At 39.6% G+C, this 27,447-nt stretch overlaps 1 protein-coding gene across 12 annotated transcripts in view; it reads right to left on the bottom strand.

Annotated features, from left to right (window-relative positions):
* sipa1l1 (signal-induced proliferation-associated 1 like 1) overlaps window positions 1–27,447 on the bottom strand; it is a 323,672-nt gene that overhangs the window by 29,096 nt on the left and 267,129 nt on the right. For all 12 annotated transcript variants that reach the window (XM_048537173.2, XM_048537174.2, XM_048537175.2 and 9 more), the window contains 4 exons: window positions 25,312–25,439; window positions 13,987–14,108; window positions 7,578–8,047; window positions 5,427–5,657 (listed from right to left, as the gene is read on the bottom strand). In XM_048537173.2, coding sequence (XP_048393130.1) covers window positions 5,427–5,657; window positions 7,578–8,047; window positions 13,987–14,108; window positions 25,312–25,439 — 951 coding nt within the window. The remainder of the gene's footprint in view (window positions 1–5,426; window positions 5,658–7,577; window positions 8,048–13,986; window positions 14,109–25,311; window positions 25,440–27,447) is intronic.

Raw genomic sequence — 27,447 nt, 5'->3', positions numbered from 1 at the left:
AAAACAGCACTATTTCTTCACTATAGTTGCAGGCCAGTGTTGATGCATACGGAACTGATCCTGTTTATTAGCCTTACTAATTATACAATTTTCCAGATACATAAGTTTATTATGGATCATAATAATTTGGATAGCAAGGTTTTGATGAATGTGTGCGCCAGGTACATCCAGTTCTAACAAGTTTATTCTTCCTAAGCAGGTTACAACTGAGCACAGTAATATCTACACCAATAATTCTGGATTAATTCTTTGGCAAAGAATTGTTGAAGACAAAGGATTTGGAAATGGCAGCAGAATACTTTTATAGCATGCAGGAATACAGCAAACATAGTCTAATTACCATATGGAGAATTCAGGCTAACATCATTAGCTAATATTGAAAATACTGACATAACATAAATCAGTTGCACCAATGCTAAATTATTTTACTCATGATGAGTGTTAATTGACAGTTATACAATATTGGTTGATCCCTGAAGAGTAGTTTCTGGAGGGAAGGCAAGTAGAGAAATTAGGAAATCATACCTCACATTGGGCAGCCAAATGAGTTGATGTTTGTTTAATCTATTTGCTCTGAGTATTAAAATAAGTTCTCGTTTTCAAAATGAAAATTTAACCAAATTTACACATTTGTTACAGCTATTAAAACGAGCATAGTTTTACCATTAATATTTTAAGTACATGATCACGTCCATAGTAAAATATACCATTAGACAAAGAAAGAATGTAACTCATAAATTGGTTTTTGTTTACAATTGTTAGAATTGACTAGTTCTCATTTTATCTTATATCTGGAATTTGTCTTTCATGCTATTGAGAGTGTTTCTAGCAAGGCCAGCATTTCATGCTCATTTCTAATTTTCCTTAATATTGTGTGGCCTACCAGATCCGTGTTTCCCAGCCTTTTCAGTAACACAGCACACTTCAATCAGACAAAAAATTCCACAGCATACCCAACTTTTCACATCATCTCAATGTTAGCCTTTGGCCACACATTTTAGAGTGCTGAAGTGTAAGAATTATAGTCATGCTGTAGGAGAGGTATAAATCAACAAATAATAGGAGCACATTAAAAAAATTGAGAAATAATTATGGATAACTTGTTGATTGGATCAATAAAGTTGGAAAAGGTAGCTATGACAGCAAATTCATACAGTGCATTAGGAACAGTTCCTAGAGCAATATGTGATGGAGACAACTAGGGAGCAGGCTACCCTGGGTCTGGTAACTGGCAATGAGACAGATTTAATATATGACTTTGAAGATCCCAAGGAAGTAGTAATCATGGCATGGTAGAATTTAATATTCAGTTTGCAAATGAGAATTTTCAGTCAGAAACAATAGATGTGTATATGCGTAAATAAAGGGAATTACAAATGAAATGAGGATAGTTATCTGAGGTGGACTGAACAGAAAGACTAAGCAAACAATGGCAGACATGTAAGGACGTAATTCATGACAGTCAGCAAAAACATATCCCAATGAGAAGGAAAGATTATGGAGGAATAAGGCAACCACGGCTAACCAAGGAAATGAAGGAGCGTATAAAGTTGAAAGAGCAAACGTGTAAGGAGGCAAAAGCCAGTGACAATTGAGAAGACTGAGATAAATTCACAATCCAGCAAAGGGAGTCTAAAATGATAATAAAGACAGAGGAAATAAATTACCAGGGTGAACTAATAAGGAATGAAAATAAAACTCACAACAGGAACATCTTTAAATATAAAAAAAGGAAGAGTGAGGTCAAAATGAACATAGGCTTTTTCGAAAATAACACGAGGAAATAGTTATGGGGAGGAAGAAAATAGCAGAGAGGTGAGTCAGATATTTTGCAACAGTCTTTACAGTGGAAGAAACTCTGAGCATCTCATTCATACTACAGACTACAGGGGAGGAATTCCATCACCAACACTGGACAGGTGGTATCAGACAAACTAAAGCAGCGAAATGGGTCTGCTGACCCTGATGGCTTGCATCCTAGGCCTGTATGCATTAGTTGTAATTTTCCAAAAATCACCGGATTCAGGGGACGTACCAGAGGATGGGAAAACTGCTAATGTGCTAATTATTAAGGAAGTAATAGAGAAAATTTGGAAATTGATAATCTAATCAAGCAGAATTAGCATGGCTTCATGAAAGGCAGTGGGTCTGACTAATTTATTAAAGTTTTTTGAGGAAGTCTCAAACTAAATGGATATAGTAGAACCAGTAGATATGCTGACATCCTAAAAATGCTCAACAAGGTACTCCATAAAAAGTAAGTCTTCAGATAAGAGTTCATGGTCCTCGAGATAATATATTGGCATGGATAGAGCATTGACAAATGGGCAGGTAACAGAAAGTGGGGATAAGGGGTTCTTTTACAGCTTGGCAAACTGTAACCAGCAGGGTTTCACAGGAATCAGTGCAGGAATCACAACTGTTTATAAAATATACTGTTATGACTTTGAGGAAGGAAGCAAATATACAGAAGCCAAATTCGCTGATGACGCAAAAATAGGTGGAAACGCAAGTTGGTGAGTGGAGTATAATATAGGAAAAAAATGTGAAGTTGTTCATTTTGGAAGGCAGAACAAAAGAACACTTAAATGGAGACAAGCTGCTGAAATCTGCAGCAAAGGGGGATTTCTGAGGCAGTCGTGTACAAAATACAAAGCTACCACATAGGTGCAACAGGTAATCAGGAAGGCAAATTGAACACTGGCTCTCATTTCAAGGGGGTTTGTGCACAAGAGTAGAGAACTCTTACAGCAACTGTACAAGGTGCTGGTGAAAACACATCTGGAATACTGTAAGCATTTTGGTTCCTTAAGGAAAGGCATTATTTCACTGAAGGCAATTTAGAGGAGGTTTACCAAGATGAACCCCAGTATGGAGGATTTGTCATATGAACTCACTGGGAGTATAGAAGATTAAGAAGTAATCGCATTGAAACATATAGGACTTTTAAGAGTCATGACAGGCAAATACTAATAGGATGATTCCTCCTCATGGGAGAATCTAGGACCAGAGGACATTGTCTCAGAAGAGGTGTCAGTTTATGATAATGATGAGGATGAATTTTTTCTCTTGGGGGGTTGTGTTTGGAACGCCTTTCCACACAGCTGTAGGGGCAGACGTTTTGTGTACATTTAAAGGCCGAGATGGATACTTGAACAGGCTCGATGGGCTCCTCAGCCTACTCCTGTTCCTATTTCTTACGTTCTTAAAAGACTGATTTGTGCTTTTAAATTGATGATCCATTTTCATGAGCTTTATGAATTATAATTTTGGTTAGACAGAATATTGTTTGCAATAAAACAACATTCATTTTACACTACCTTTGCACAAAATTTCACAGCACACAGATAACTCTCACTGTTGAAAACTATTGCACCAGGCCATTTCAGAAGGCAGTAAATAGTCAATTGAGTTAACTGTGGATCTGGAATCACATGTATGAAAGTCTGTGTAAGGATAAAGGATAAAGGATAAAGGATCTTCTTCTCTGAGGCAAGTTGCTATAACAGATACTAACTTTATATTTCAAGATGTTTTATTAATTGAGTTGAAAGTTCATTAGTCGTCATGATAGGATTTGAACCCATGTTACCATGACAGTCACCTGAGCATACAGATGACTAAACTAGTGACCTTTTCATGATAGCAATGCTTCCTCAATGCTGTAAAGTGCGTAGGTTAATGCATATGGGATAGAAAGCTGAACGTAGAAAAAAGGCAGAATACTTTTGAGTCGATAGCTAGATAGCTAAATGTGGGTGATTTTCCAAAAGTACTTTTATTTACATATAATTTGAGCAGCTGCCAGTTGTTAAGTAAAATGTCTTGATGCCACTCACAATTCACACTATGAAACTCATGCATCAAACTGTTTACATCACAAAAATGTCCCAAAGACTAGATAATACGTCTTGATAAAGCAAGTGATTGTTGCTGTGAGAATGTTTTTTTTCAAGGAACATGTTCAACTACCTAACAAACCACCAGAAATGCAGAAAAAAATTGAGAGAAATTTACTTTTAACAGAAACAACATTGAAGGAATTATTAGACCGAAGTTTCTGGATTTAAAAAAAAACTAAATACCAAGGAGATTTTCCCAATCAGCAAATTTTATAGCAGTGATAAAGCTGGAACTTTAACTGGAAAGAATGTTGCATTAACAAGAAGAATAAAATAAGGCAGATTTCATCAGACTTCAACAAATGTACAGTAATCTTTTCTATTCTCATTCATCAGCGTAACTGTTAACATGAAAAGACTGTCTCTGAACTGTCTGGTATGTAGCAAAGCAGCCTCGTTGTATTGCCAACAAAAACAATGCAGGTGCAGTCACGGCACACAGCAGTTAATCTACAACCACAGCAGATTTGGAATTTGGGTTAGATTTCAGTGCTTTATAATAAGATGGAGACTTGAAGAAGAAAGGAAGTGGAAGGAACAAGCATCTTTATTCTTACAGTCTCCTCTGGTATATTTTTAAAAAAAAAGTTTAAAATTTATACCTCAAGAAAACTGTTTGCAACTGCTAGAAGCAGATCCACAACTGTTACATAATCTTCCCATGTTGTGGTTTGATATCTATTTAATAAGGTACAGTAAATAAGATGCATCAAAAAACACCAACATCAACAACAAAAGTGGAATACTATTTCAAGATTGTGACAAACAATCAGCGAACAGCTAAGGGGATAGTCAATGACTAAAAGGTGGTCACATTCCTAATTATTTCTTGAGCATGTTGGATCCAAGAATGAGAAGGGCAAAAGAACAATAGTTTTTATAAAAATATATGGACGAAGCTACAAAGCCAAAGGACCCCCACTTCCATACTTATTTTGTGATACTGTCACAGCAAAGTATCCCATTTCCTCAGACTCTCAAACCAGGAAATGAAGACGCTTTAAAGAATAGGAAAGCCTGAACTGGGTTTAAAAACAAGGAAGAAGACCTTTCCACAAATAGCCCATTCAATTGATTTACTAACATTACATTGAAACTATGTTGTGTCATCTATTGGTGCATAATATTCAGTTACACAACACATGAAGCTCTGTTTTCAGAATGTATAATTTAGTTTACACCATAAGGTTCAGTGTGTCATTCAGCCTGGCTATAACAGTTAATTCATCCAAATAAAGTGGTAGTGCTTGCTGCTTCATACTCTTCGAACAAGCAGGTCACAAATATATTCTGTTTGGCATCAGAACACACATGTTGCACAAGTGCATTCATCTAAACCAACCACTTTTTGTTTTGTCAATTCCAAAATTCTTTTAGGAAATCGACAAAAGAGAGGTGCTTGTGCTGGGGGAAGGATGGAAATAGGGATCCCAATGATTGCCAGTCTATATGCAAAGTTAACCTGGTCACATTGTATGGGTTAGGAGAAAGAAAAGGGAGTTAGACAAAGATGTGGAATCTTACTTTCTTGTATCCACAAATCCAACAGAGTTAATAGTAGTTCCTTCGGGCTTTTTCCAGCCTATTAGGTATTTGCTGGTAGCTCCTTGGCGTGGGTAAAACGTCCTGGGTCCAGATGCTGAGGATGAATGGAGAGAAGGCTGTGGTGAAGGAGTGGGTCGAATCTCATCATGAGGTGAGCTCTTACTACGTGTGAAGACTACTGGACTTATGGAATGTCTTGAACTCAGAGTACTAGAGGGGGGAAAAAAAGAAATAATTTATTATAAACTGTTAATAAATAAATAATTCAAACTAATAAGTTCTTCACGACCAAAATTATTAGGTCAAACCAAATGAACTATCAACTCAAATATCAACTGCTGGCAATATTAAAATGAAGAATTGATTTTCAAATTGAGGGGTTAAATTGAGCTGAATTGCATAATTACTGATCATTTTTGCTGCTTAATATAAATACAGCATTTAAGGGATTGGCATGATGGAAGTTGTTAAGAGATCAGCAGGAGAAAGGTCTCTCGCCCCATTCTTTCTACAGATTTACTTGGCTAGACATTTAGAAGAGGCTATGAGACCAAAGGACAGAAAAGTCCTTCTGCCGAGGGCCGAGGGAATCAGAAAGGCTGAGGCTATTGAGCAGTAAAAACATGGTAATTCAAAGTTGAGACAATGGAGTTGGGGCTAGGAGAGCAACCAAGGTGAACAAACAACAGTGTGATAGGTAAGTAGATTTTCTGCAGGGCTTGCATAATTCCTGTAGGTTATTAATCAACAGATTTCTGGCAATGGCTTTAACATCTCTTATGCCAGGCTTCTAATAAGAACATATGCAAAAAGTAAAGATTTCCTTTTCAGATTCAGACTCTTAAAATACATGACAATTATATTGATGTACTCAAAGCAATATGTACTCACATATTAATAACAATTGTAATGTAAATGATATATACATACTGCCAAACATCAACAATATATTCATGAACAACATCCAGCATTGTGTAGCAGGAACATTCTGATGTCAAGATGCCTGCTCAACTTATTTTGCAATGTTATAATTGACATTCCAAGATGATGATCTGAAACCACAGCCATCTGTTCACTAGAATAGGATATTGACTAGAATAGAATCAACAGTCAATGAGAAATATCTTCTCTTTTATTTAAAGGTTTTAAAATGTTTACTGCTCTAAATTCCTGGAAAATGTTCTGTTGGGATGAAAAAAAAAGTAGACTCAAGTTTTTGCAATGGTTTTGTGGATAACATAGCATGGCATAGAGCAATACAGGTCAGAAAGGCTACGCTTCCTTTTAGGCCCAATGATGATTAGTTGCCCTAAGCCAGAATATAACGAGGCAAGATAACTAGCTTCAATGTTCCCAGGCTCAGGATGAAGCAAGTTTAAAAAATAGTTGTCCTTATGGTAATTGCTTCTGATTGCAATACGCGCCACCTTATGGATGGGTTGCATATAGACAGACATTCACATTCATCAGTTTCACATTCATCAGTTTCAAAGCACCTCACCAAGGTCTAATTTCAGCATTTAAATATATAAGGATAAAAATGCAACTGAAAAATTGTGGATCAAAGACAGGTAAACAAAGTAATGTTTTCCAACTCAGGAGACTCACTGTTGGAACTGCAGCATTACATAGATCAATTGTTGGTAGTGATCCAACAGAAGTAACATTGTTAGTAACATGTAATAGTAACATTGTCTGATGTGATCATTTGCTGAGCTACAGGGCCTCATTAGTTCTATGCAAGGAGGTACTAAGCAAAGGTCAGACCAATCCTAAAGGGACTTATGGAAGGAAGATGAAAGGGCATCAATAGGCAATAATGGTGCAACTCCCAGCCTGGAAGCAGACTTTCCATTCCTATTACACTATAATGCCTGGTCATTCAGAAAGCATGTCAATAGCATTATTTTTTATTCTTCTGTCAGCTACCATCCAGGTAGCAGATTCCACTGTACCCTTACACTTCACATTGGGTTTATTTGAAAAGGTGCCCTCAGACCAAATGGATTGAAGTGGTGACACTGATGATAAATAACATTGCTTTCTCAAGTTGGATAATGTGAGGTGGCCAAAAAGGAAAAGCAGAGGAAACCCATCGTTATTGAGAACAGAAAAAAAATAAAGTTTTACCTGGATTGGGAAGAAGTATCACTGAGACTATATGCACTGCTTTCGCGGACTGGTAGGTTTGATGTACTGTGTACTAATCCTCCATAGGATTTGCTTTCTGTGCTCGGTGCTGGTGATAGTGCTCCCCTCCTCTCGTAACTATGGGCTGCTCGATCACCTAATCGGCTGCCATGCATGCTACCTTCACTGCAGCCAGGCCAAGGAGAAGGTGCCTTCTCCTTTAGTGGTCCAGATCTCAAAGAACTTGTTGGACAAGCTGGAGTGCCCGAAGACAACACCGTACTTTGACATGGCCCATAAGAGCTTGTGTCGATGCCACTATCTGCAGATGTGCCCTGAACGTAGTTATATCCATTTAGGTCAGACTCCGTTCGGTCCCCTGTCTCGTACCACTTCTCATCACTGTGGGCACTTGAAGCATTGCTGGAAAGTGTGTTGCTGCTTGAGTGACTTGAATACTGTGTATCAGTCTAGGAAGAGAAGTGTGGGTGAGAAAATACAGTTACATCAGGTATATGCTCTAAACTACTTGAGCTTGTGCTCAGCAAATCTCAGATCAAAATATTTATAATCTAAAATTAGTTTTAGCAAAATAATGAAAAGCAAATCTTTCAACTTCAATACAAAAATCAAAACATTGCAAAACTGTGAATTCTTTGTTGCATTCTTCTGGTAAACAGATAATATAAATTAAGTCTTCATGCTGAAATTCAACATCACAATGTTGCAGTAGTCTTCCCAGCTGGTAAAACACAGGATGACCACATCCTGTAAGGTTGCCCCAATTCTGGAGAGTTGTAGGGATTCTCACTCCCTTAGGGATTGGGCAGGGGGGGGGGGGGGGGGAGAGGAGAAGAGGAGAGCAAGCGAGAGCGAGAGGGACATACCTTGGTGAATTAACCAGAGGATCACCATGCCTCAGAGGAGGCCATCATGGTCACCTCAGTAGTGTGGGAATTGTAAAACACAAACCAGCTGTCCAGCCAACTCAGCTGAGCAGTCCTCAGTCATTTGCCCCAATCTTGGAGTGATCATGAACACAGTTTGGGTGGCAGCTGAAAGCCACTCTCTTGCTTCTACCCTCTTCAAAGGAGAGAATGCTGATTCCACTTGGCTGCTGTTGCTCAGCTAGCAACCTGAACAGTTACTGCTCACTGTAACTGACAGAATCTGATTGGCTAACAGCTTCAGACAGGGAGGGGATGGGTGACTCCCTAAGTTCCCAATTGGAACTTGATCCAGTCAGTTCCCATTGGTGATCATGGCTGTGGTTAGCTCGCTTGCTGATAATGGTGTCAGTCCCCACACACAGAAAAATGGAGAACCTGGCTGTACCAAGCGTATTTGATTCATCCAAACATTTATGCCCAACTGAACGTGCATTAACCAGACTTCATGAAAAATGGTGATGCAATGACCATTTGCCATGTTCTATACATTGAATATATTCCTCTCATTAAACATAGACCCTTAGTGTAACCTTTTACGGGCCATGTTACTTTTAGCTCATGGACAGCACAAGGCTGTAACTACACAATTGCTAACTGGTTTACTTCAATAACATGAGGAAATGATTTTAAAGAATTGTTCCCATTTAAATATTTTGATGACTAACTCAGTACTGTTACTTGCCCATGCAAAAACATTTATTTTTCATAAACTGCCACAGGTCAATCGAGCCGGACTTGAGAAACCAAGTGAACGTATGTACTGAAATGATAACAAAGTGTGAGGCTGGATGAACACAGCAGGCCAAGCAGCATCTTAGGAGCACAAAAGCTGATGTTTCAGGCCTAGACCCTTCATCAGAACAGGGGGATGGAGAGAGGATTCTGAAATAAATAGGGAGAGAGGGGGAGGCGGACTGAAGATAGATACAGGAGAAGATAGGTGCAGTGTAGAGTATGGGTGGGGAGGTAAGGAGGGTATAGATCAGTCTGGGGAGGATGGACAGGTCAAGGGGGCGAGATGAGGTTAGAAGGTAGGAAATGGAGGTGCAGCTCGAGGTGGGAGGAGGGGATAGGTGAGAGAAAAGAACCGGTTAGGCAGGCGGGGACGAGCTGGACTGATTTTGGGATGCAGTGGGGGATTTTGAAGCTGGTGAAGCCCACATTGATACCATTGGGCTGCAGGGTTCCCAGGCGGAATATGAGTTGCTGTTCCTGCAACCTACGGATGGCATCATTATGGCACTGGAGGCGGCCCAGGATGGACATGTCGTCTAAGGAATGGGAGGGGGAGTTGAAATGATTTGTGACTGGGAGGTGTAGTTGTTTACTGCGAACTGAACGGAAGTGTTCTGCAAAGCGGTCCCCAAGCCTCTGCTTGGTTTCCCCAATGTAGAGGTAGCCACACTGTATACAGTGGATGCAGTATACCACATTGGCAGATGTGCAGGTGAACATGTGCTTGATGTGGAATGTTATCTTGGAACCTGGGATGGGGTGAGGGAGGTGGTGTGGGGACAGGTGTAGCACTTCCTGCGGTTGCAGGGGAAAGTGCCGGGTGTGGTCGGGTTGGAGGGGAGTGTGGAGCGAACAAGGGAGTCGCGGAGAGAGTGGTCTCTCCGGAAAGCAGACAGGGGTGGGGTGGGGAAAATGCCTTTGGTGGTGGGGTCGGATTGGAGATGGTGGAAGTGTCGGAGGATGATGCGTTGTATCCGGAGGTTCGTGGGGTGGTATGTGAGGACTATGGGGATTCTCTTTGAGCGGTTATTACGAGGGCAGGATGTGAGGGATGAGGTGCAGGAAACGCAGGAGATACGGTCGAGGGTGTTCTCGACCACTGCAGGTTGGTGGGGGGGGGGGGGGGGGGGGGGTGAGGAGGAGGTGGTGGTGGTGGTGTTGCAGCCCTTGAAGAATGAGGGCATTTGGGATGAGCTGGAGTGGAATGCCTCATCCTGGGAGCAGATGCGGCAGAGGCGAAGGAATCAGGAATAGGAGATGAAATTTTCGCAGGAAGGTGGGTGGGAGGAGGTGTATTCCAGGTAGCTGTGGGAGTCGGTGGGCTTGAAATGGACATTGGTTTGTAGGTGGTTGCCTGAGATGGAGACAGAAAGGTCCAGGAAGGTAAGGGATGTGTTGGAGATGGTCCAGGTGAACTTGAGGTTGGGGTGGAAGATGTTGGTGAAACGGATGAACTGTTCAAACTTCTCTTGGGAGCACAAGGCGGCACTGATACAGTCATCAATGTAACGGAGAAAGAGGTGGGGTTTGGGCCAGTGTAGGTGCGAAAGAGGGACTGTTCCACATAACCTACAAAGAGGCAGGCATGCGCCCATGCGGGAACCCATGGCCACCCCCTTAGTTGGTAGGAAGTGGGAGGAATCGAAACAGAAGTTCTTGAGGGTGAGGGCGAGTTCGGCTAGGCGGATGAGGGTGTCAGTGGAGGGGGACTGGTCGGGTCTGCGGGACAGGAAGAAGTGGAGGGCCTTCAGGCCATCTGCATGGGGAATGCAGGTGTATAGGGACTGGATGTCCATGGTGAAAATGAAGTGTTCGGGACCAGGGAATTGGAAGTTCTGGAGGAGGTGGAGGATGTGGGTGGTGTCACGGACGTAGGTTGGGAGTTCCTGGACCAAGGGGGAGAAAACAGAGTCTGGATAGATAGAGATGAGTTCGGTGGGGCAGGAATACGTGGAGACAATGGGTCGACCAGGGCAGGCAGGTTTGTGGATTTTGGGAAGAGATAGAAGCGGGCCATGCGGGGTTGGCGGACAATGAGGTTGGAGGCTGTGGGTGGGAGGTCACCTGAGGTGATGAGGTCATGGATGGTTTGGTGCTTGGGGGTGGCGTCAAGATCAAGGGGGCAGTAGGTGGTGGTGTCGGAAAGTTGGCGTCTGGCCTCAACAATGTAAAGGTCAGTGCGCCATACTACAACTGCGCCTCCATTGTCTGCGGGTTTGATGGTGAGGTTGGGATTGGAGCGGAGGGCTGCCCATTCTGCAGAGGAGACGATGGAGTGGGTGACAGGGGTGGAGATGTTGAGGCGGTTAACGTCTCAACGGCAGTTGGAGATGAAGAGGTCGAGGGAGGGTAGAAGGCCAGGGGGTGGTGTCCAGGAGGAGGACTTGTGTTGGAGGCTGGTGAAGGGGTCAGTGAGGGAGGGTAAGGCTCCCAGTTAAAGCAGTAAGCGTGGAGGCGGCAGAAAAACTGCTCGGTGCCCAGATGTGACTGGTACGCGTTGATGTGTAGGTGGAAGGGGACAAAGGTGAGCCCCTTGCTGAGGACTGACCGTTCGTCTTCCGTCAGTGGGGGGTCTGGGGGGATGGTGAAGATTCGGCAGGGCTCACTGTGGCCGTCTTCTCTGGGGTAGCTGGCTGTGGAGGCTATGGGCAGAGCGATGTGGTCGTCGGCGGTGGGCGGAGTAGCATTGTAGTCGGCATCGATGGTGGGCGGAAATGCGTCAGCGTCTGTGGTGGGCGATGTGGCGTCGGCAGCAGTGGGCGGATCGGGTGGGCTGCAGCAGCAATGGTGATGGTGGTGTTTGCGGGGTAAGTAGTAGAGGTGGAGGCGGTGGCCCCAGCAGCGGTCGTGTTCGCGATCCCGGCAGTGGTGTGCCCGGCGTTGGCGGAGGTGACACCGGTGGGTTCAATGGCCATGTCCTCATGGTCAATGGATACATTGTCGGGGAGGTGCAGGGTCAGGCTGGGGATGTGGGAGGTGGAGGAATCCTGTTTAAGGTGGCAGGAGTCAGTGAGTTTGTTGTACTTACGATTTTTGGTGTCCAGTAAAGCTGAGTGGAGCTGTGTGTTTAGTCTGTGGATCCTGTGGAGGGTAAGAAAACAGGAGAGGTCCTTTGCAAGTCTGGGAGAGGGAGGTTCTGAGCTGCGGCAGGCTGGATTGCAGTGCCTGGAGATGCCGGCGCATAGCTGAGAGTGTGTGTTTCAGGACTCGCAGGGAGAAACGCTTCTGAAGGTTCTCTATGTTCCGGATGTAGATCTGGTCATGGTTGGGGCCAAATTGGGAAGGCTTGAATGTGGACTGTAGTCCATTGGGGATGATCTGGTTCCGTAGGCAGGTGCTGAGGAAGGTGATGTGGCTGTGGTATCTGGTTTGCTTCAGGACATGGTCGAGCAGTTTCAAGGCCGAAGAGACCACAAGAAAGTTGCAGTGGGACAGAGATCCCCTGAGGTTGGTCCAGAGGGAGGAGGGCAACTTCTTCTAAGGTTAGGCATCCTCTAAGAGGCTTCGCAGTGAGGTTAAAGTTGTGATCAGAGATAATGGCAATGCAGATGCTGGAGAATCCAAGATCACAAAGTGTGGGGCTGGATGAACACAGCAGGCCAAGCAGCATCTTAGGAGCACAAAAGCTGATGTTTTGGGCCTAGACCATTCACAGAAAAGGGAGATGGGGACAGGATTCTGAAATTAATAGGGAGAGAGGGGGAGGCGGACTGAAATTAAGTAGAGGAGAAGATAGGTGCAGAGGAGAGTATGGGTAGGGAGGTAGGGAGGGGATATATCAAATGTTTCTGTTTGACATTTATGCTATTTAGGCATGGAAAAGTGAGCACATTGGGTTTTTATGTATTGTAATGAGGAGACAGGGATGATGATGGGGGTGGGGAGAAAGGAGCAGTGGAGAAGACATAAAAAGGAGGTACAGCTCATAACTGAAAACAAACTTTTAAATAATTGAAAGAATTTACCCCTACAAGTCTGATTTGCATTAAAATCAAGACATTTTATTTTAATCACAGGGCTACGCTTACTAACTTTGCACTTTTGAGTTTTTTCCCCCCGGAACTCTGCTATTTTAGTTAAAAGGAATTCAACGTGGCCTCCACTTGAAAATGGATGCATCTAACAAGTATTTAGGGTCTCAGATTGCAAGCTTCCAACTGTGCACCCAAACAATTATTCTCTACTCCTCCAAGTTTGCACATTTTTACTTGTTCTGTCTTTGATGGTTAATGACCATGCGCTTACTTTTGGGAATGCTTTCCCCAACTGTTTTCCTACCTCTGTCTCTCTTCTGAAAGGAAAACCCATCTCCATCATGGTAACTTCAGGGTTCCTTTTACTATTATCCACTTCTTCCTAGAATCCTCCTGTCTGCATTATGCCATGTTAAAGGTTGGAGCAAAATCTAAGCTGATGTTTTTGCTTCATAGAGTTCTTTAATTCATGTCAAGAACAAGGAGCAAAATCACATAGCACTACACTTTTTGAACACCTTAGTTTGTAATTTAGTCAGTACTCAAGGTCAGTATCAAAAGTGGTGCCAAGAAAAATGTTTAGCGGTTTTGTCTAATGCAACCCTTTCTTTAGAGGTGCTTTTTATGTCAAAACACCAAGCAGAATAATTCAAGCACTCAGATTTGTTTTGGATGTTAAGAACATTAACTGAAAAGAATACATTGGAACACAGTAAAATCAAGCAGGTTAATGGACTTAAATTTCTTTACCTGCCCATGCTTGTTGGGAGAAATGTGGCCCACTACAACATCCTGTCTCATCAGCCTCCCATTGGGGCTCTCTCGAAGGGCAGATGTTACCTTTGACATAGATGGGATGTGCCAGGTTGGTTCTGAAACACAATTTCAATACTTTTTCTAAGCACTTTGAATTTCTATTATTCACAAGCAAGCCAGATATTAAATTACAGGGGGTTTTAACTTCATTCCATCTTAAAATGGAATCCAGAAGGACTACAACATCTACCTCGAAGTTTAAATGATTCATTTTTAATTTATCTTCGAAGTCGATGACATTTGGCGTTACTCAAACAACTGAAATGGCACTTTCCAATTTAATTAATAGAATCATTTTGAAGTGCAGTTCGCAGAAGCGTTCTGCATAATAAATCCTGGAGAGAAAATTAGCTTAAACCCTCTTCAGATAAAAGTACAAACAAACTTTCAATCTGATTATGTCTTTTTAGAAAAAAAATACACAAGAATAGAAGCATAAACAAATATACATTATAATCTTATAAGAAGTAATGCGTTGGGGTTGCAACATACTCACAATTTGCAAGGTAAAATGTGAATAGGTAATAAACAGGATTTTTTTTGCTTAGAAGATAGAAAAATAACAGGCAACAGAAACCGTTCTGGCATTCCAATCAAACCATTACCTTTTCTGTCAGATAAATCAGAGCAGCATTTGGCCTGAGCTGGTCAAGTGACACAAAGAGTAAACCCTATGACTATATTGCCCACCTTCAGTATAAGATGTGGTTCCTTAGCTGCTGCAGGACGAAATGTGTTGAATTGGCTGTAGAGAAGAGGCTAAAGCTTGCTGTTTCTATGTTGACCACTGCCAAACAAGTCCACCATTATCTATTCAAACTTTATTGTGCAATCTTATGGGCATTGTGAACCATTATACTTTGTATCCTGCAGTGGTAGAATGGGCATGTATTTCTATTGTGAATGTTGGTCTTCTGTGATTAGTTTTGGAAAATTAGGCATAATGTTGCACCATTTTCTTGCATTTTCCATGACATGAGAGTTGAGAGCTAATTTCTAATTCTAGGATTTACAATACCCAGAAACCTCCTGCAGTATACATTTTCTATAGTTATATTAAGTACACCACCTGAAATTGTAAGTACAATTGTTTGATGGATCACAACCGTCATCATATCTAACAAGAATTTGACCTGAACCGTGTAACTCCTGAAGTGAATATCTGTAGTATTCTAGGTTCCATTGCTAGCCAGAAGTCAGTTGAAACCACCTGTAATTAATCAACAGGTGGAATTATTCAAATGATTAAATTTATCAATGCAGCTCAGCATAAACCTCCATGTACATTTTGGGAAGTGAAACATACCCTGGCCTAATTTCCAAAAGGACTTCTTGACAGTTTGCAACTTAAGTTAAATGCGAGCAGTATTTAGTCACATAACACACACATCACACTTCCAACCCATCTTAGATCTATATATTGCTCTGCATCCGATCACTTGCTGATATTGACATATATTTTCAAACTTTTGATGCAATACAAATAATTACTATGTACTCATCTGCTCTTGGCAGTGTCTGTTTTTAAGTCATATTTTCCTGTCAATTTAGATGACACTGGTTTCGCTTCAAAACATTGTTTTTTAGCACCTTGTTTAAGGCAAACACATTGATGAACTAATTAATGAAAAAATTAATTCAGATATCTTTAGCTCTTTTCATTGACTTATTTGAAACAAATAAGCTTGATTAAAATGGCTTGTAATAAATATTCCACACAGTCACAGAGCATCCAAATGCACCAACAGATGAGATTCAACACACAGCAATGCCAAGCTGTAAGCATGGTACAAAATATCCCTGAAATGGCTAAACTTGCATTGAAATAAAATAAAGTGTATGGGCTGCAAAGTGTCTGCTAAGGTCCAACCCATATATTGAAGATTGTTGCAGCAATGCTTGGGGCGGGGCGGGGGGGGAGGTGGGTGGTGAATGAAGCAAATAAGATAATGGGATTATTAGGCCAGAATTGATTTGAAATATAGTGAGGCAGTCACTATGAATAACTTACAGTTCACAAGCAAATGCAAAGGAAAGATCTCTCTAATCAGATCCAATGATACGTCTCAACTGCAACCTCAGCAGTGAAGACAGATCTACATGGCCAACAAGTGCATCACACAAAAATATCATGACTTTACTTTTAAATTTAGGAAACATACAAAATCACCTCTTCTCTTTACTCAGTCCGATTACTATAGCAAAATATGTTATTTCTAATGTATGGAGCATCAAGGTATAATGGAGATAGTAGGAACTGCAGACGCTGGAGAATCTGAGATAACAAGGTGTAGAGCTGGATGAACACAGCAGGCCATGCAGCATCAGAGGAGCAGGAAAGCTGACGGGGAGACATGGGTGGGACGGGTGAAAGAGGAACTCAAACTAATTTTCCAAGTGTGGAAGTGTGAGTGTTAACAAAATAAGCCATGAAAAGTTAACCTTTCCAGAGTGCACAAATCTGACCACTTTAACCAATGCTTCATGCCATTTAACACACCAAATTTTAGAATGAGAAATGCAAAATATTTACAAGATGATAATGGTCAATTTTCTTTGCTGAAACAATAGAAGTTTTGCTAACATGTACAATTTGTGTGTCCAAAGATACCAGGAGTTTAGCACCTGTCCATGCTTTTTGGTATATCAGTGCTGGGAAGTTAGTCAACTGTGAATTCTGCAGTGTATAATTATCTCAATGCTAAAATCACCAGCTCCTTTCAAACCACAGCATGAGAACTATGTGCAATAATTATAAAAAGTTAGCAAATTAATGAGTGCTTTATTCAATGTAGAATAATAGTAAAGATGGTACAAACTGAAACTGGACCATCAAAGGCAAGTGCTCTTGTTTCAGAAATGAAATCAAAATGCTGGAGAAACTCAACAGGACTGGCAGCATCTTGAAGATATAAACAGGTTTAACATTGAGTCAATATGTCTCATCTTCTGAACTGACTTCATATTACATACGATCAAAACTTTTGTGAACTCTAATTTTGTAAATTGTACAAATAACACAAAACACCAAGAGATAAAACGAAACAAAGCTGTAGACACTGGATAGAGGCTATTTTCTACAACAGATATGAAACCTCACATTCTTTCAAGAATAATGTTTTGGTGTATTATGGCCTCAAACTGTTGGGAGTTCCTCCTGTAGACATCTTATTAAGTATAATGATGCTGAAAAGAAGCATTTGCCAAATCCTTCCTTTTCACACTCGTCACAGCAAATGCAAGAATGACAAATTTCAAATGATCACTACATTTTATACCACAGAGATCAGTGTTAATTGGTTGACAAATCAACTCATTGGTTAAGATGTTGCTATGGGTTGGGTGTTAGTAATAGAAGGAATACAAAACATTTTCAACCTGACTGCACTTTCAAAACTAAACCAAAAAGCCTCCACTGTCAATGTAAATCTGCAGGTGAGCAACACTGGCTGAACAATCCTCAATATGCTAACTCTTACATGAATAATAAGATAATCAGTCAAGTTCAATATTGGAGCCTTTACGCTTGCTACAAGTGAAATACATTGATTAGCAGGTTACCATTTTCAAAAACAAAAAGAGCATTTTCAAGTATTGCATCACATTTGAATTACACAGAAGCTTAGGAAGGCCCCTGAGAATGCCTTAGCCATTCAGTCAACTTACCAAACAATCAGCATCCATTTCTTAATAGTCTGATTGTTTGCAAGTTTGAAATTTGGCATTTTTGTATTTGTTCTCACAAATGTAAAATGGCATGCTTCAGTAACATGTTTTACTTTTCAGTAATTATTATAAAGACAGATATTTAGGAACCACATTGCAAGACCTAATCTACAATGACAGACTGGACTTTGAAGAACAGAGCCAAGACCAACTGACATAATTGGAAACGTGTTTTTTTAGCAGTGTAACAGGTCTGATGGTAAAAACTGAAATAGCTTTTCTTTTACAAGAAAAGAAAGCAAACATACATATACTTCGCTGGGTTTCAATATCAGCTATACAAGTTCACAGGTGACATGGTGACTTTGCTCAATTGAGCCCAATTTAAAGAATAAACTTGCGTCATCAGTTCCTGGGTGTTGCAGGAGCTACTTTGATGGCCATGGATACGCAGCAGGAAGATGGGCGTTTTTACATTCATTATTGACATCACAATTACCATGAACCTTCAGAGCTAAACTATATCCTGTCGAAAAGACTGCAATTTGATACACATGATAATGACAGGTTTTTGCAGACATAGCAGATGGTGGGTCAGGGGAGAAAAAAAAAGATAAAGAACAAATACAGTGTATGCAAATAGAAATACTTTTAAAATCGAAATCAGGTCAAGGCCTTTTGGAAATATTAGAATTTCAAAAATTTGGATTAAGGTAGATCATATGGGATTCAGGTTGAGCTGGCCAAACGGATACACAATTGGCTTATGGTGGGAGACCGAAGGTGGTTGCAGAGAGCCGATTTTCAGACTGATCAACAGGGATCTGTATTGGGTCCACTTTTGTTTGTCATTTATATAAATGATTTGGATGAAAATAAGGATGAATCGTTAGTAAGTTAGTAGATGACATCAGAATTGGTGGTACAGTGGACGGTGAAGCAGATGGTTTAAGATTACAAACAGATAGTCATCAATTGGATCAATGGGCTAAGAAGTGGCAGGTGTAGTTTAATAAGGACAAATGTGAGCCATAGCATTTTGGTAATACAAAGGCTTACACAGTTAATGGTAGGGTCCTGGGTAGTGTTGTAGAACAAAGAGACCTAGGAGTGCAGGTACATAATTCTTTGAAATTTGCGGCACAGGTAGACAGGATGTTTTAAAAGGCGGTTAAGCATGATTGCCTTCAATGCTCAGACCTTTCAGTAAAGAAATTGGAATGTCATCTTGAGGTTGTACAGGACAATTGTGAGGCTACTTTTGGAGTACTGTGTGCAGTTCTGGCTGCCCTAGGAAGGATATTATTAAATCTTTTCTGAACCCTCTCCAGTTTATCAGGATGTTGCTGGGAGGAGGGTTTGAGATACAAGGATAGACTGGAAAGGCTGGGACATTTTTTAACTGGAGCATAGCAGGTTGAGGAGTGACCTTACTGAGGTTTCTAAAATCATGAAGAGCATAGATAAGGGGAGTGACAAGGACGTTTCCCTCGGGTGGGAGAGTTCAAAACTAGGAGGCATTTTTTAAGAAGAGAGAGAGAAAGATTTAAAGAGGACATAAGGGGCAACCTTTATTCAAAACACACAATGGTTTGACTATGGAATGAACTGCCAAAGAATGTGATGGACTCAAGTACAGTTACAATGTTTAAAAGACATTTGGATAAGTTCATAATTAGGAACGGTTTGGAGGGATATGGGCCAAGCGCAGGCAGGTGGGACCAGTTCAGTTTAGGAACACAGTTGGAGAGGACTGGTTGGACTGAAACGTCAATTTCCATGCTGTATGATGCTAATTTCACAATTCAGGTGTGTTTTAGCACTCAGTGCTTTCTTGAATCTGCACTTCAAATAAAATGTAAACGAGAGTCCAACTTCCCATTCTAAGAAATGTTGCAAAGATGACTCCACTGGCTGTAGGACATTCATTAACACCAATCAACTTAAATATAAAGCTTCACAGCAAACATGTTATTACTGAATACTGTGAAATTGATCAATTAAAACTCATCTTGCCACTTGAATGTATTTAAAAATTCTTCAAAAAAGTTTAACTTCACAAACATAATAGAGATCAACAAGTAGTGAGTTGTACTGTGTCCTTCCCACTTCAATGACCACTCCTACATTTTATTTATGAAACAATCTAATAATAGCTCCCACTGAGGCATTCAATAGCAATTCCAAAGGGCATGAGTCTTGCAAGGTCAGGGTCCAGGAGCAAGGCTGAGGGGTCGGGGAACTGAAGACAGGGTAATGCGTGACTGAAAAGGGAAGACAGTATCTTCAACATTTTAGCAAAATAATACTTAGTAAATTTGAAGTCAATGCAAATTTCTTGCAAATTGATATGGAGTCTTTAGCTGAGGGCTGTATAAGTTCAGGAGCTACTGAGATTCATCTGGGGGTGGGTGGAGAAGGTAGTAGATGTGAATATAATAAGCACTGAATCTTAAATAATTAAGACTATTTCATTTCAGAAAGATTTTTACCTGTGCATAACAACATTTCCAAACATTTAATAAGCTACGGATTACTTGAGAAGCAGTGACCATCTTAGAGACAAATATGTAGTCATTTCACTGTGAACTCACTTGTTCACAGAAAGATTTTTAGGTGGATTGCTTTTTGTGTATTGAAGTGTGTTAGATATTTAAAAGAAAATATTTGTTGCTGACCTAAGCCTGTTGTCTGGTGGCAATTCAAATATTGTAGTTTCTAGGAGTTAACATTTTCCTTGCGTGGCATGCATTTCAGTTTAGTGGAGTGGAAATGATTTTTGAGGATATTGATGAATTTATCCAATTCTGCTTTTGTACAAATCCAAATGCCCCTTACATCATCACAAAATGGAAAGGGTACTATCATTACACGATTGTACGACCTAATAATGGAGGTCCTGAAAATGAAAAAGCCTTGAAAACCAAAAGGTACTGCCAAAATCAAAAAGTAGCCTTGAGAAATTTTCAAGAAAAGCTCTTGAAACAAAACTGACGTGAGGACCATCTAATGTGGTAAAATATTTAAAGAGCTTCACAGAGTGCATTAAACAATGTTTTATTCTTAGCCACAGAGATATTAAAACAAATCAACAAAGGATTGATCAAAGAGGTAAAGTTTTAAAGCCCAGCTTAAGGTAAATTTAGGGAGGAAGTTCTGGAGCTTAAAGCTGAGATTGCTGAAGATGTAGCCACCAGCAATTAAAATTGGAGATGTGCAGGAGACTAAGATTGAAAGACCATATTGGTCTCAAAGGTTTGTAGGGCTGGAGAAAGTTAAATAGATGGGGATCACCAAGACCATTGGGGTTGAACCAAAAGCAACTTTTTAAAAACTTGAAGTGTGGCGAAACCAGGAACTAATGAAGGTCTCTGAGTTCAGGGATTATGGGTGACACATCAGTACAAATTAAGATATGAACAGCAGAATTTTGAATGATTTTTAGTTTATAAAAGAAGGAACATGGGAGAAGGCATTGCAATGACCGAGTCTAGAGAGTAAAAACAGGAACAGGGGCTTTAACAGCAAAGGAAAGGTGGAGCCTGATGCTGAGGGAAGTGGAAGTAGACTGTTTTCTTGAGGACAGAATGGGAAGCACCTGTCAGCATCAGACATGACACCAATGTTGTGAGCAGTCTGTTTTAGATCAGGGAGAGGGATATAATGACCGGAAATAGTTTGTGGCTGGGTCAGAACGCAAGCCTTCTCTCCTGAAAACTTACTTAGTAGAAATTTCTGTTTATTCTGTACTGGGTATTGGACAAACAATTTGACAAGTCAGAGAGTGAGAGGAGGGGTATTTAGAGATCGATACTGAAGTTAAGCTATCAGCATACATGTAAAACATGCCACATTACAGATAAATTTCACTGTACTTCCATCAGTGCTTTGAAAAGTTCTTCATAAGAGAGCAATACCATCATCAATTTCCTAAAGTTTCTCTGACGGAATTTGGCTCTTTGAATACAAAGCCGAATAGAAAACAAACAAAAAAAACTTTTATTCCTCATTTGGGATTGGATTGCAAATTTTTTTAAATATTGCTTCATTATACACAGGCAAGGCAACATTTGTTGTCCATCCGTTGTCATTCTTGAACTAGGTAGCTCACTAAACCATCTCACAGGGCAGTTAAGAGTCAACCGTATTGTCGGTCTAGGAGTAATATCAGCCAGACTGGGCAAGGATGGGAGAATTACTTCCCTTAAGGAAGAGTAAACAAGATGAGATTTTACAACAACCAATGATCGTTGTCTTGGTCATCATTATTAACTCAATCTTTATATTCCAGATTTATTAACTGAATTCGATTTTATCAAAGCCATGGTGGGATTTGAACTCAAATCCCCAGAACATCAACCTGGAACATTACCTACAGGACACAATCTCATTTGTATGAGCACACCAAAGAGATGGAGTCTTTGCTTACTGCAGTAAAAATAAAATGCAACAAATGCTGAATATCTGAAATGAAAACAGTTAAGTGCTGGAAAAACTTAGATCTGTCAGCATCTGAGAAGACAGAAATTAAAATTAATTTTCTTTGAGTCCAATATAACTTTTTTTTCTTGGAACATCCAAAGCCTCCTAACACCTAGTTATTTTTTATAAATAATGTCAGTCTATACAATATGGCATTACATTTTGAATGTTTCAAATAACAATCAAATTACTGTGGCTTGAATAAAAGGACTGCCAACAAGATTAGATGTAGGAATATTTTCTGGCAATCAAACATGAATAATTCAATGAAAAGAGCAACACTGGCAACATGTGCACTTACTGTTTCTTGTTAATAGATTTTCATAGCAGCTATACAAGTGATTATAAATAAAGATGTCCAGATTGAAGGGAAAAAAATCTGGAAATATGGCATGCTACAATGTTGGCTATATAATTATTGTTGTAAGCAAGTGAGGTGGATCTTGTGGTTGTAGCTGGGAGACACACACAAACATTGAGTGAAAATGGAGAGAAAGAACTAGTTCAAGAAAAGAAAACTTGACAGACAGCAATAGAGCAGGTAGGGGAAAGACTAGAACAAAGTTATTACATCAGCATAAGAGAGATGGTGAATAGCATGGAATTAGATCAGAAAGAACAAAAAAAAGGGAGAAAGAGGTATGATTTAAATGTAGACAAGAAAAACTACAACCTTCATTCTCCCTTCCTTTGGCCATGGTGATTTTCTTCAACAGCTTTTGAATTTCTGGACTAGTAAGTGATATTAGGCCTGGAGGCTTGCAGTATAAAAATTACATTTTGTGAAAAGCACCATGATCACATTTGCACTTCATTCTTAAAAGCAACTGTCTGAATAAATGGAAAGTCATAAATGGGAAATTAATGATCAAAAGACGTAGGAACTACTCATATGGACAACAAAGTGTTGGGACTTCTTTAAATTGAAACACAATACCTTTACATAAATGAAGCACTATGACCAACTGCAGGCAACCACAATAGTTTTGGACAGGAGTTTACACTCAATGACTCAATTTCATTTGTAGCTTTATATCAAGAAACTTTCTAAAGCATTTGCAAAAAAATCTAAAGTAAGACAAAACATGAAATTCACTTCCAAAATGACTTTAAGCATTCAATTCAAATGGCGACTAAGTTCTAATGCTATGACTTTTTAGAATTAAGACTTAGCTCAGTAAACTCATCACAATGCCTTCTTAAAAAGAAAAAAACAAAATCCTTTTCTCTAAATTTGCAAATAAAGACTGTGGTTTTAAGTTTTTATCATGGAAGAGGGAGAAACATACCAGGTTATGCACTATGAAATCATTTGATATAAATTTTTTGGTCATGCAGATTTACTAGAACCATTTGAAACTACCTTAACTCAAAACTTTCACTTGTTTATAGCCTATGGTACTGACAACATGTGGAACATTTTCAACCGTTTAATTTCTTGAAGAAAAGTTCAGTATTTTTCATTTTCTCCTACTTACTCTTTGATTAAGTACATTATGTTCATAGTTCCTTGATTGCAGTGATCAGCTAACTCATTTACTGCGACTTCCAGTTCCATTTTGGTACTGCTCATTCCCTTCCAGTGCATTTGCCAGAAAAATTCCCTCAGCATTTATAAATCAAAGTGTTAGCTTTTGTTTTAAACATAGCGCTGTATATTTTTAGCATTTTCTGTCTTTGAACTGTTAGATAAATGGTCTTATTGTGTAACTGAAGTGGAAGACATGGGATGAGGCACGCAAAAAAAAAACAAAATCTCTTATTTTTCATTTTTAAGATGAATCTTTTGGGAAATTCCTAGTGCTTTAACATTCTTTTTGTGTTTGCATGCATTCATCCTGTCAGGTGATATATTGGCTGCGACATTAAAGATGAATGTCGTGAACTGTAAGAAATTTTCAATGGACAAGTTAGGTAGGTCAATAAGTGGCAAATACTGTTCATTTAATGAAGTGTGAAGGCACAGACTTGAGAAGAGCAAACCGCCAAGGATGTGAAGGTCATCAGGATAGCACACAAATCAACAGCCACACTAAAACAAACACTCAAGGACCAAAGATCCCATTGCCATGACATGCAGGACTGATGTAGTGTACAAAATACCATGCAAGGACAGCCAAAAACATTACATTGGCCAGATAGGAAGGAAACTGGCCATCAGGATACAGGAACGCCAGCTCGCAGCAAAAAGACAAAAAAAACTTCCCTAATTTCAGTACACTCTGACAAGAAAGGCCATCAATTTAACTGGGATGATGTGACCATCCTAGCTCAAGCCAACCATAGACACACATAGGGATGCCTACAGATGTGGTTCTCCAGAGCCCATATACAAACCCTTGCAAAAATGAACTGGACACAACACAAAACCCCTCAACAGGGCAGGTCATATAAACACAAAGTGGAGTAGAACAACATCATGCTGCACTGATGTTGTTACCTGGCATGGTGATGAAATGTCTGAACTTACAACCAGCCAGCTTGGTGAGTATGTCAACAACGTCACCCACAACCCGAGCTACAAATCTTCGCAAGAACCTCAAGTCATTTGTCTTCCATTACTGCTGTAAATTTGCATAACTTTACAAAAGGAGAAATTCTAGGAATATCTCTGTATTAAATTTATATTGCAGTTGAATCAAAACAACTCTAAACTCAGCCATGCTAAAAGATATCAGGATGATTTGAACAAGTCTGAAATAGAACTAAGGGATCTGTATTTACATTTGAAAAAAAACAGCTATTAGTATAACCACTTAAAATAACTACTTACATAAAGCATATAACAATTAATTTGGAATGACATAACACTTCTGAACAAGGTCAGAAAGCAGACAACACCAGATTATAGTCCAACAGGTTTATTTGAAATTACAAACTTTTGGAGCATAGCACCTTTATTAGCTGACGCTTCACCTGATGAAGCGGCTATGAAAGCCTGTGATTTCAAATAAACCTATTGGGCTATAAACTCATTGGTATCGTCCAATTTCTGACCTTATTCTTCCTAGTCCAAAACCAGCACCTCCATGTCATGACTTCTGACTGGGTAAGTGATTTATGTTAAATAAAAAGTGTGATACAACAGAATAAATTTAACATCATACAAACCAGCTGTAATTTTCTCCATGCTGCTGTCCTCACTTCTTTGCCAGATAGGTGTGGATTTACCACTCCCGCCACCATCATTAAAGCTCAGACGATCAACTGATCCAGGTGACCGGCGATTAATACCAAATCTGACAATTGAAATTTTAAGAAAAACAAAATTACTATTCCTGAAAAAGAATCTCACAGCCTGGTAAGGAGTTTAATAAGTAAATAAATTCTAATATAATGGAGCTGACTCTTTTGTGGACTAGTCCAAAAAATCCTCAATTTTTTCAGTGTTAATTTTGATAAGCATACAAAATGTCCTAATTTTCTTATTTTGTAGATTAATTTTCTTAAGCAATAGCTTAACAATAGAACTTTTTTGTATTGACATTTGTTACACAAGCTCATGTGAATATGGCAGAGGTCGGTGTTGTCAATTAGACAGCACAGGTACCATCAGCAAACATCTCAATATGAACTGTGAGGCTATGGTTATATTAAGTGGAGAGAAAAATAAATCAGAAGCTTGATTGGTCTCAGTGGTCTTAGGGTGGTGGAGAAACATAACAAACATACTAAAAACCAAATCTAGTTATATGCAGAAAGTAGGTTTAACCTTATTTACCATACATCCCTTGCAGACACATTCTGTGACACTCAATTTTTTCAGTTAATCAAGGTCAAGTCTCATGCATGCATTACAATAATGTGAACAAGGAATACAATGGAACTGAATTTCCCTGGTACATGGATAAGCACATATCTGGATAATGAAGATAATCTAGTTTAAGTGAAAGATATCTAATAATCCTCGATAGATCAGTCCATTAGTAAAGTCTCTAGCATTTAGTCCATATTCCAAGGTATTTTTGATATGAAGTGAGTTGTTAATTTCCACTTAAACCCAACATCTTGAATTTCCATCACATTTAATGAAGCAAGTTAGCATCATCACTATAAAGAAATACATTTCATATACTTCTTAGTGGGTTTTATCTCCTAGTCTTTACAGGGTGAAATAAAGTTTTTTTTAAAAAACACTGTTTGAAGGAAACATTCTGAAATCATTGAAATTACATGCAACATGGTTGCCCAATCCTGATATTGTTCCAAATGTGAAACAGACATGGTGATTTGGGATCAGTGATAATGGGAACTGCAGATGCTGGAGAATCTGAGATAAGAAAATGTGGAGCTGGATGAACACAGCAGGCCAAGCAGCATCTTAGGAGCACAAAAGCTGATGTCAGCTTTTGTGCTCCTAAGATGCTGCCTGGCCTGCTGCGTTCATCCAGCTCCACACTTTGTTATCTATGGTGATTTGGGACGTGATTGCTAGATGAGACTGCAAAACTACAGTTGCTTTGGTTTGTTTAGCAAGGACAAAGAATATTTTTATTGCACAAAGATAGCTTTCTGCTGGTTTCTTGCTCTCTTAATGGCTTGTACCTTTTAGATTTGAACAATTTTACACTGAAGACCTTTTAACTATTGGTTTAGTCTACTCCAGACTTTACTGGAACTTGAGCTTGTCTAAACACAGCATATTAAACAGTTGATCACCATACAAAATAGAATCCGGGAACTGAAAGACACCTATTTTACTGAAAAGATTAAATCACAGCCTATCATAAAACCCCATATGTGTGCACTATCAATTAAATTATATTTATAATCTGTAGGTTTAAAGTTAGTTCACAGTATTCCTTTACATTGTGAAATTCACCAGGAATCCTGATCTATAAGATGTACAGATCTCACAGTTTCTATGAGACCAAAGACTGGAATGCAAGTTTGACTGATATAACTGAAAAAAATAGAAGGGAGTTTGCACATTGCTGAGCTGTTCAAAATACTGTTCAATTTGAAGCAGTGAGAATATCCAAGTCCGAGTAGCATTCAGAATCTTTTGAGTTAAGGAAATTCTGCCAAAACAGCCTTCTAGTTGGTTGAGATGTCGAATGTTAAAAAGTTCCAGGTGCCAGGGTGGTAAAGGAAAGAAACTTTCGGAGGTTATAAACTAAAAGCATTCATCTCTCCCTCTTATTTTCACTACGTGGCAATAAACCACAGAAAGTTAAAACAAGGAAGCTTAAAAGAAAGAATTCCAGGAAAAATCAAAAATCCACTTGTTCAACTATTACAAACAAA

The sequence above is a fragment of the Stegostoma tigrinum genome, chromosome 10, assembly GCF_030684315.1.
Source record: "Stegostoma tigrinum isolate sSteTig4 chromosome 10, sSteTig4.hap1, whole genome shotgun sequence".
In the NCBI taxonomy this organism is placed as follows: domain Eukaryota; kingdom Metazoa; phylum Chordata; class Chondrichthyes; order Orectolobiformes; family Stegostomatidae; genus Stegostoma; species Stegostoma tigrinum.
The sequence above is the reverse complement of the archived record's forward strand: the minus strand, read 5'-3'. Positions and strand labels throughout refer to the sequence as shown.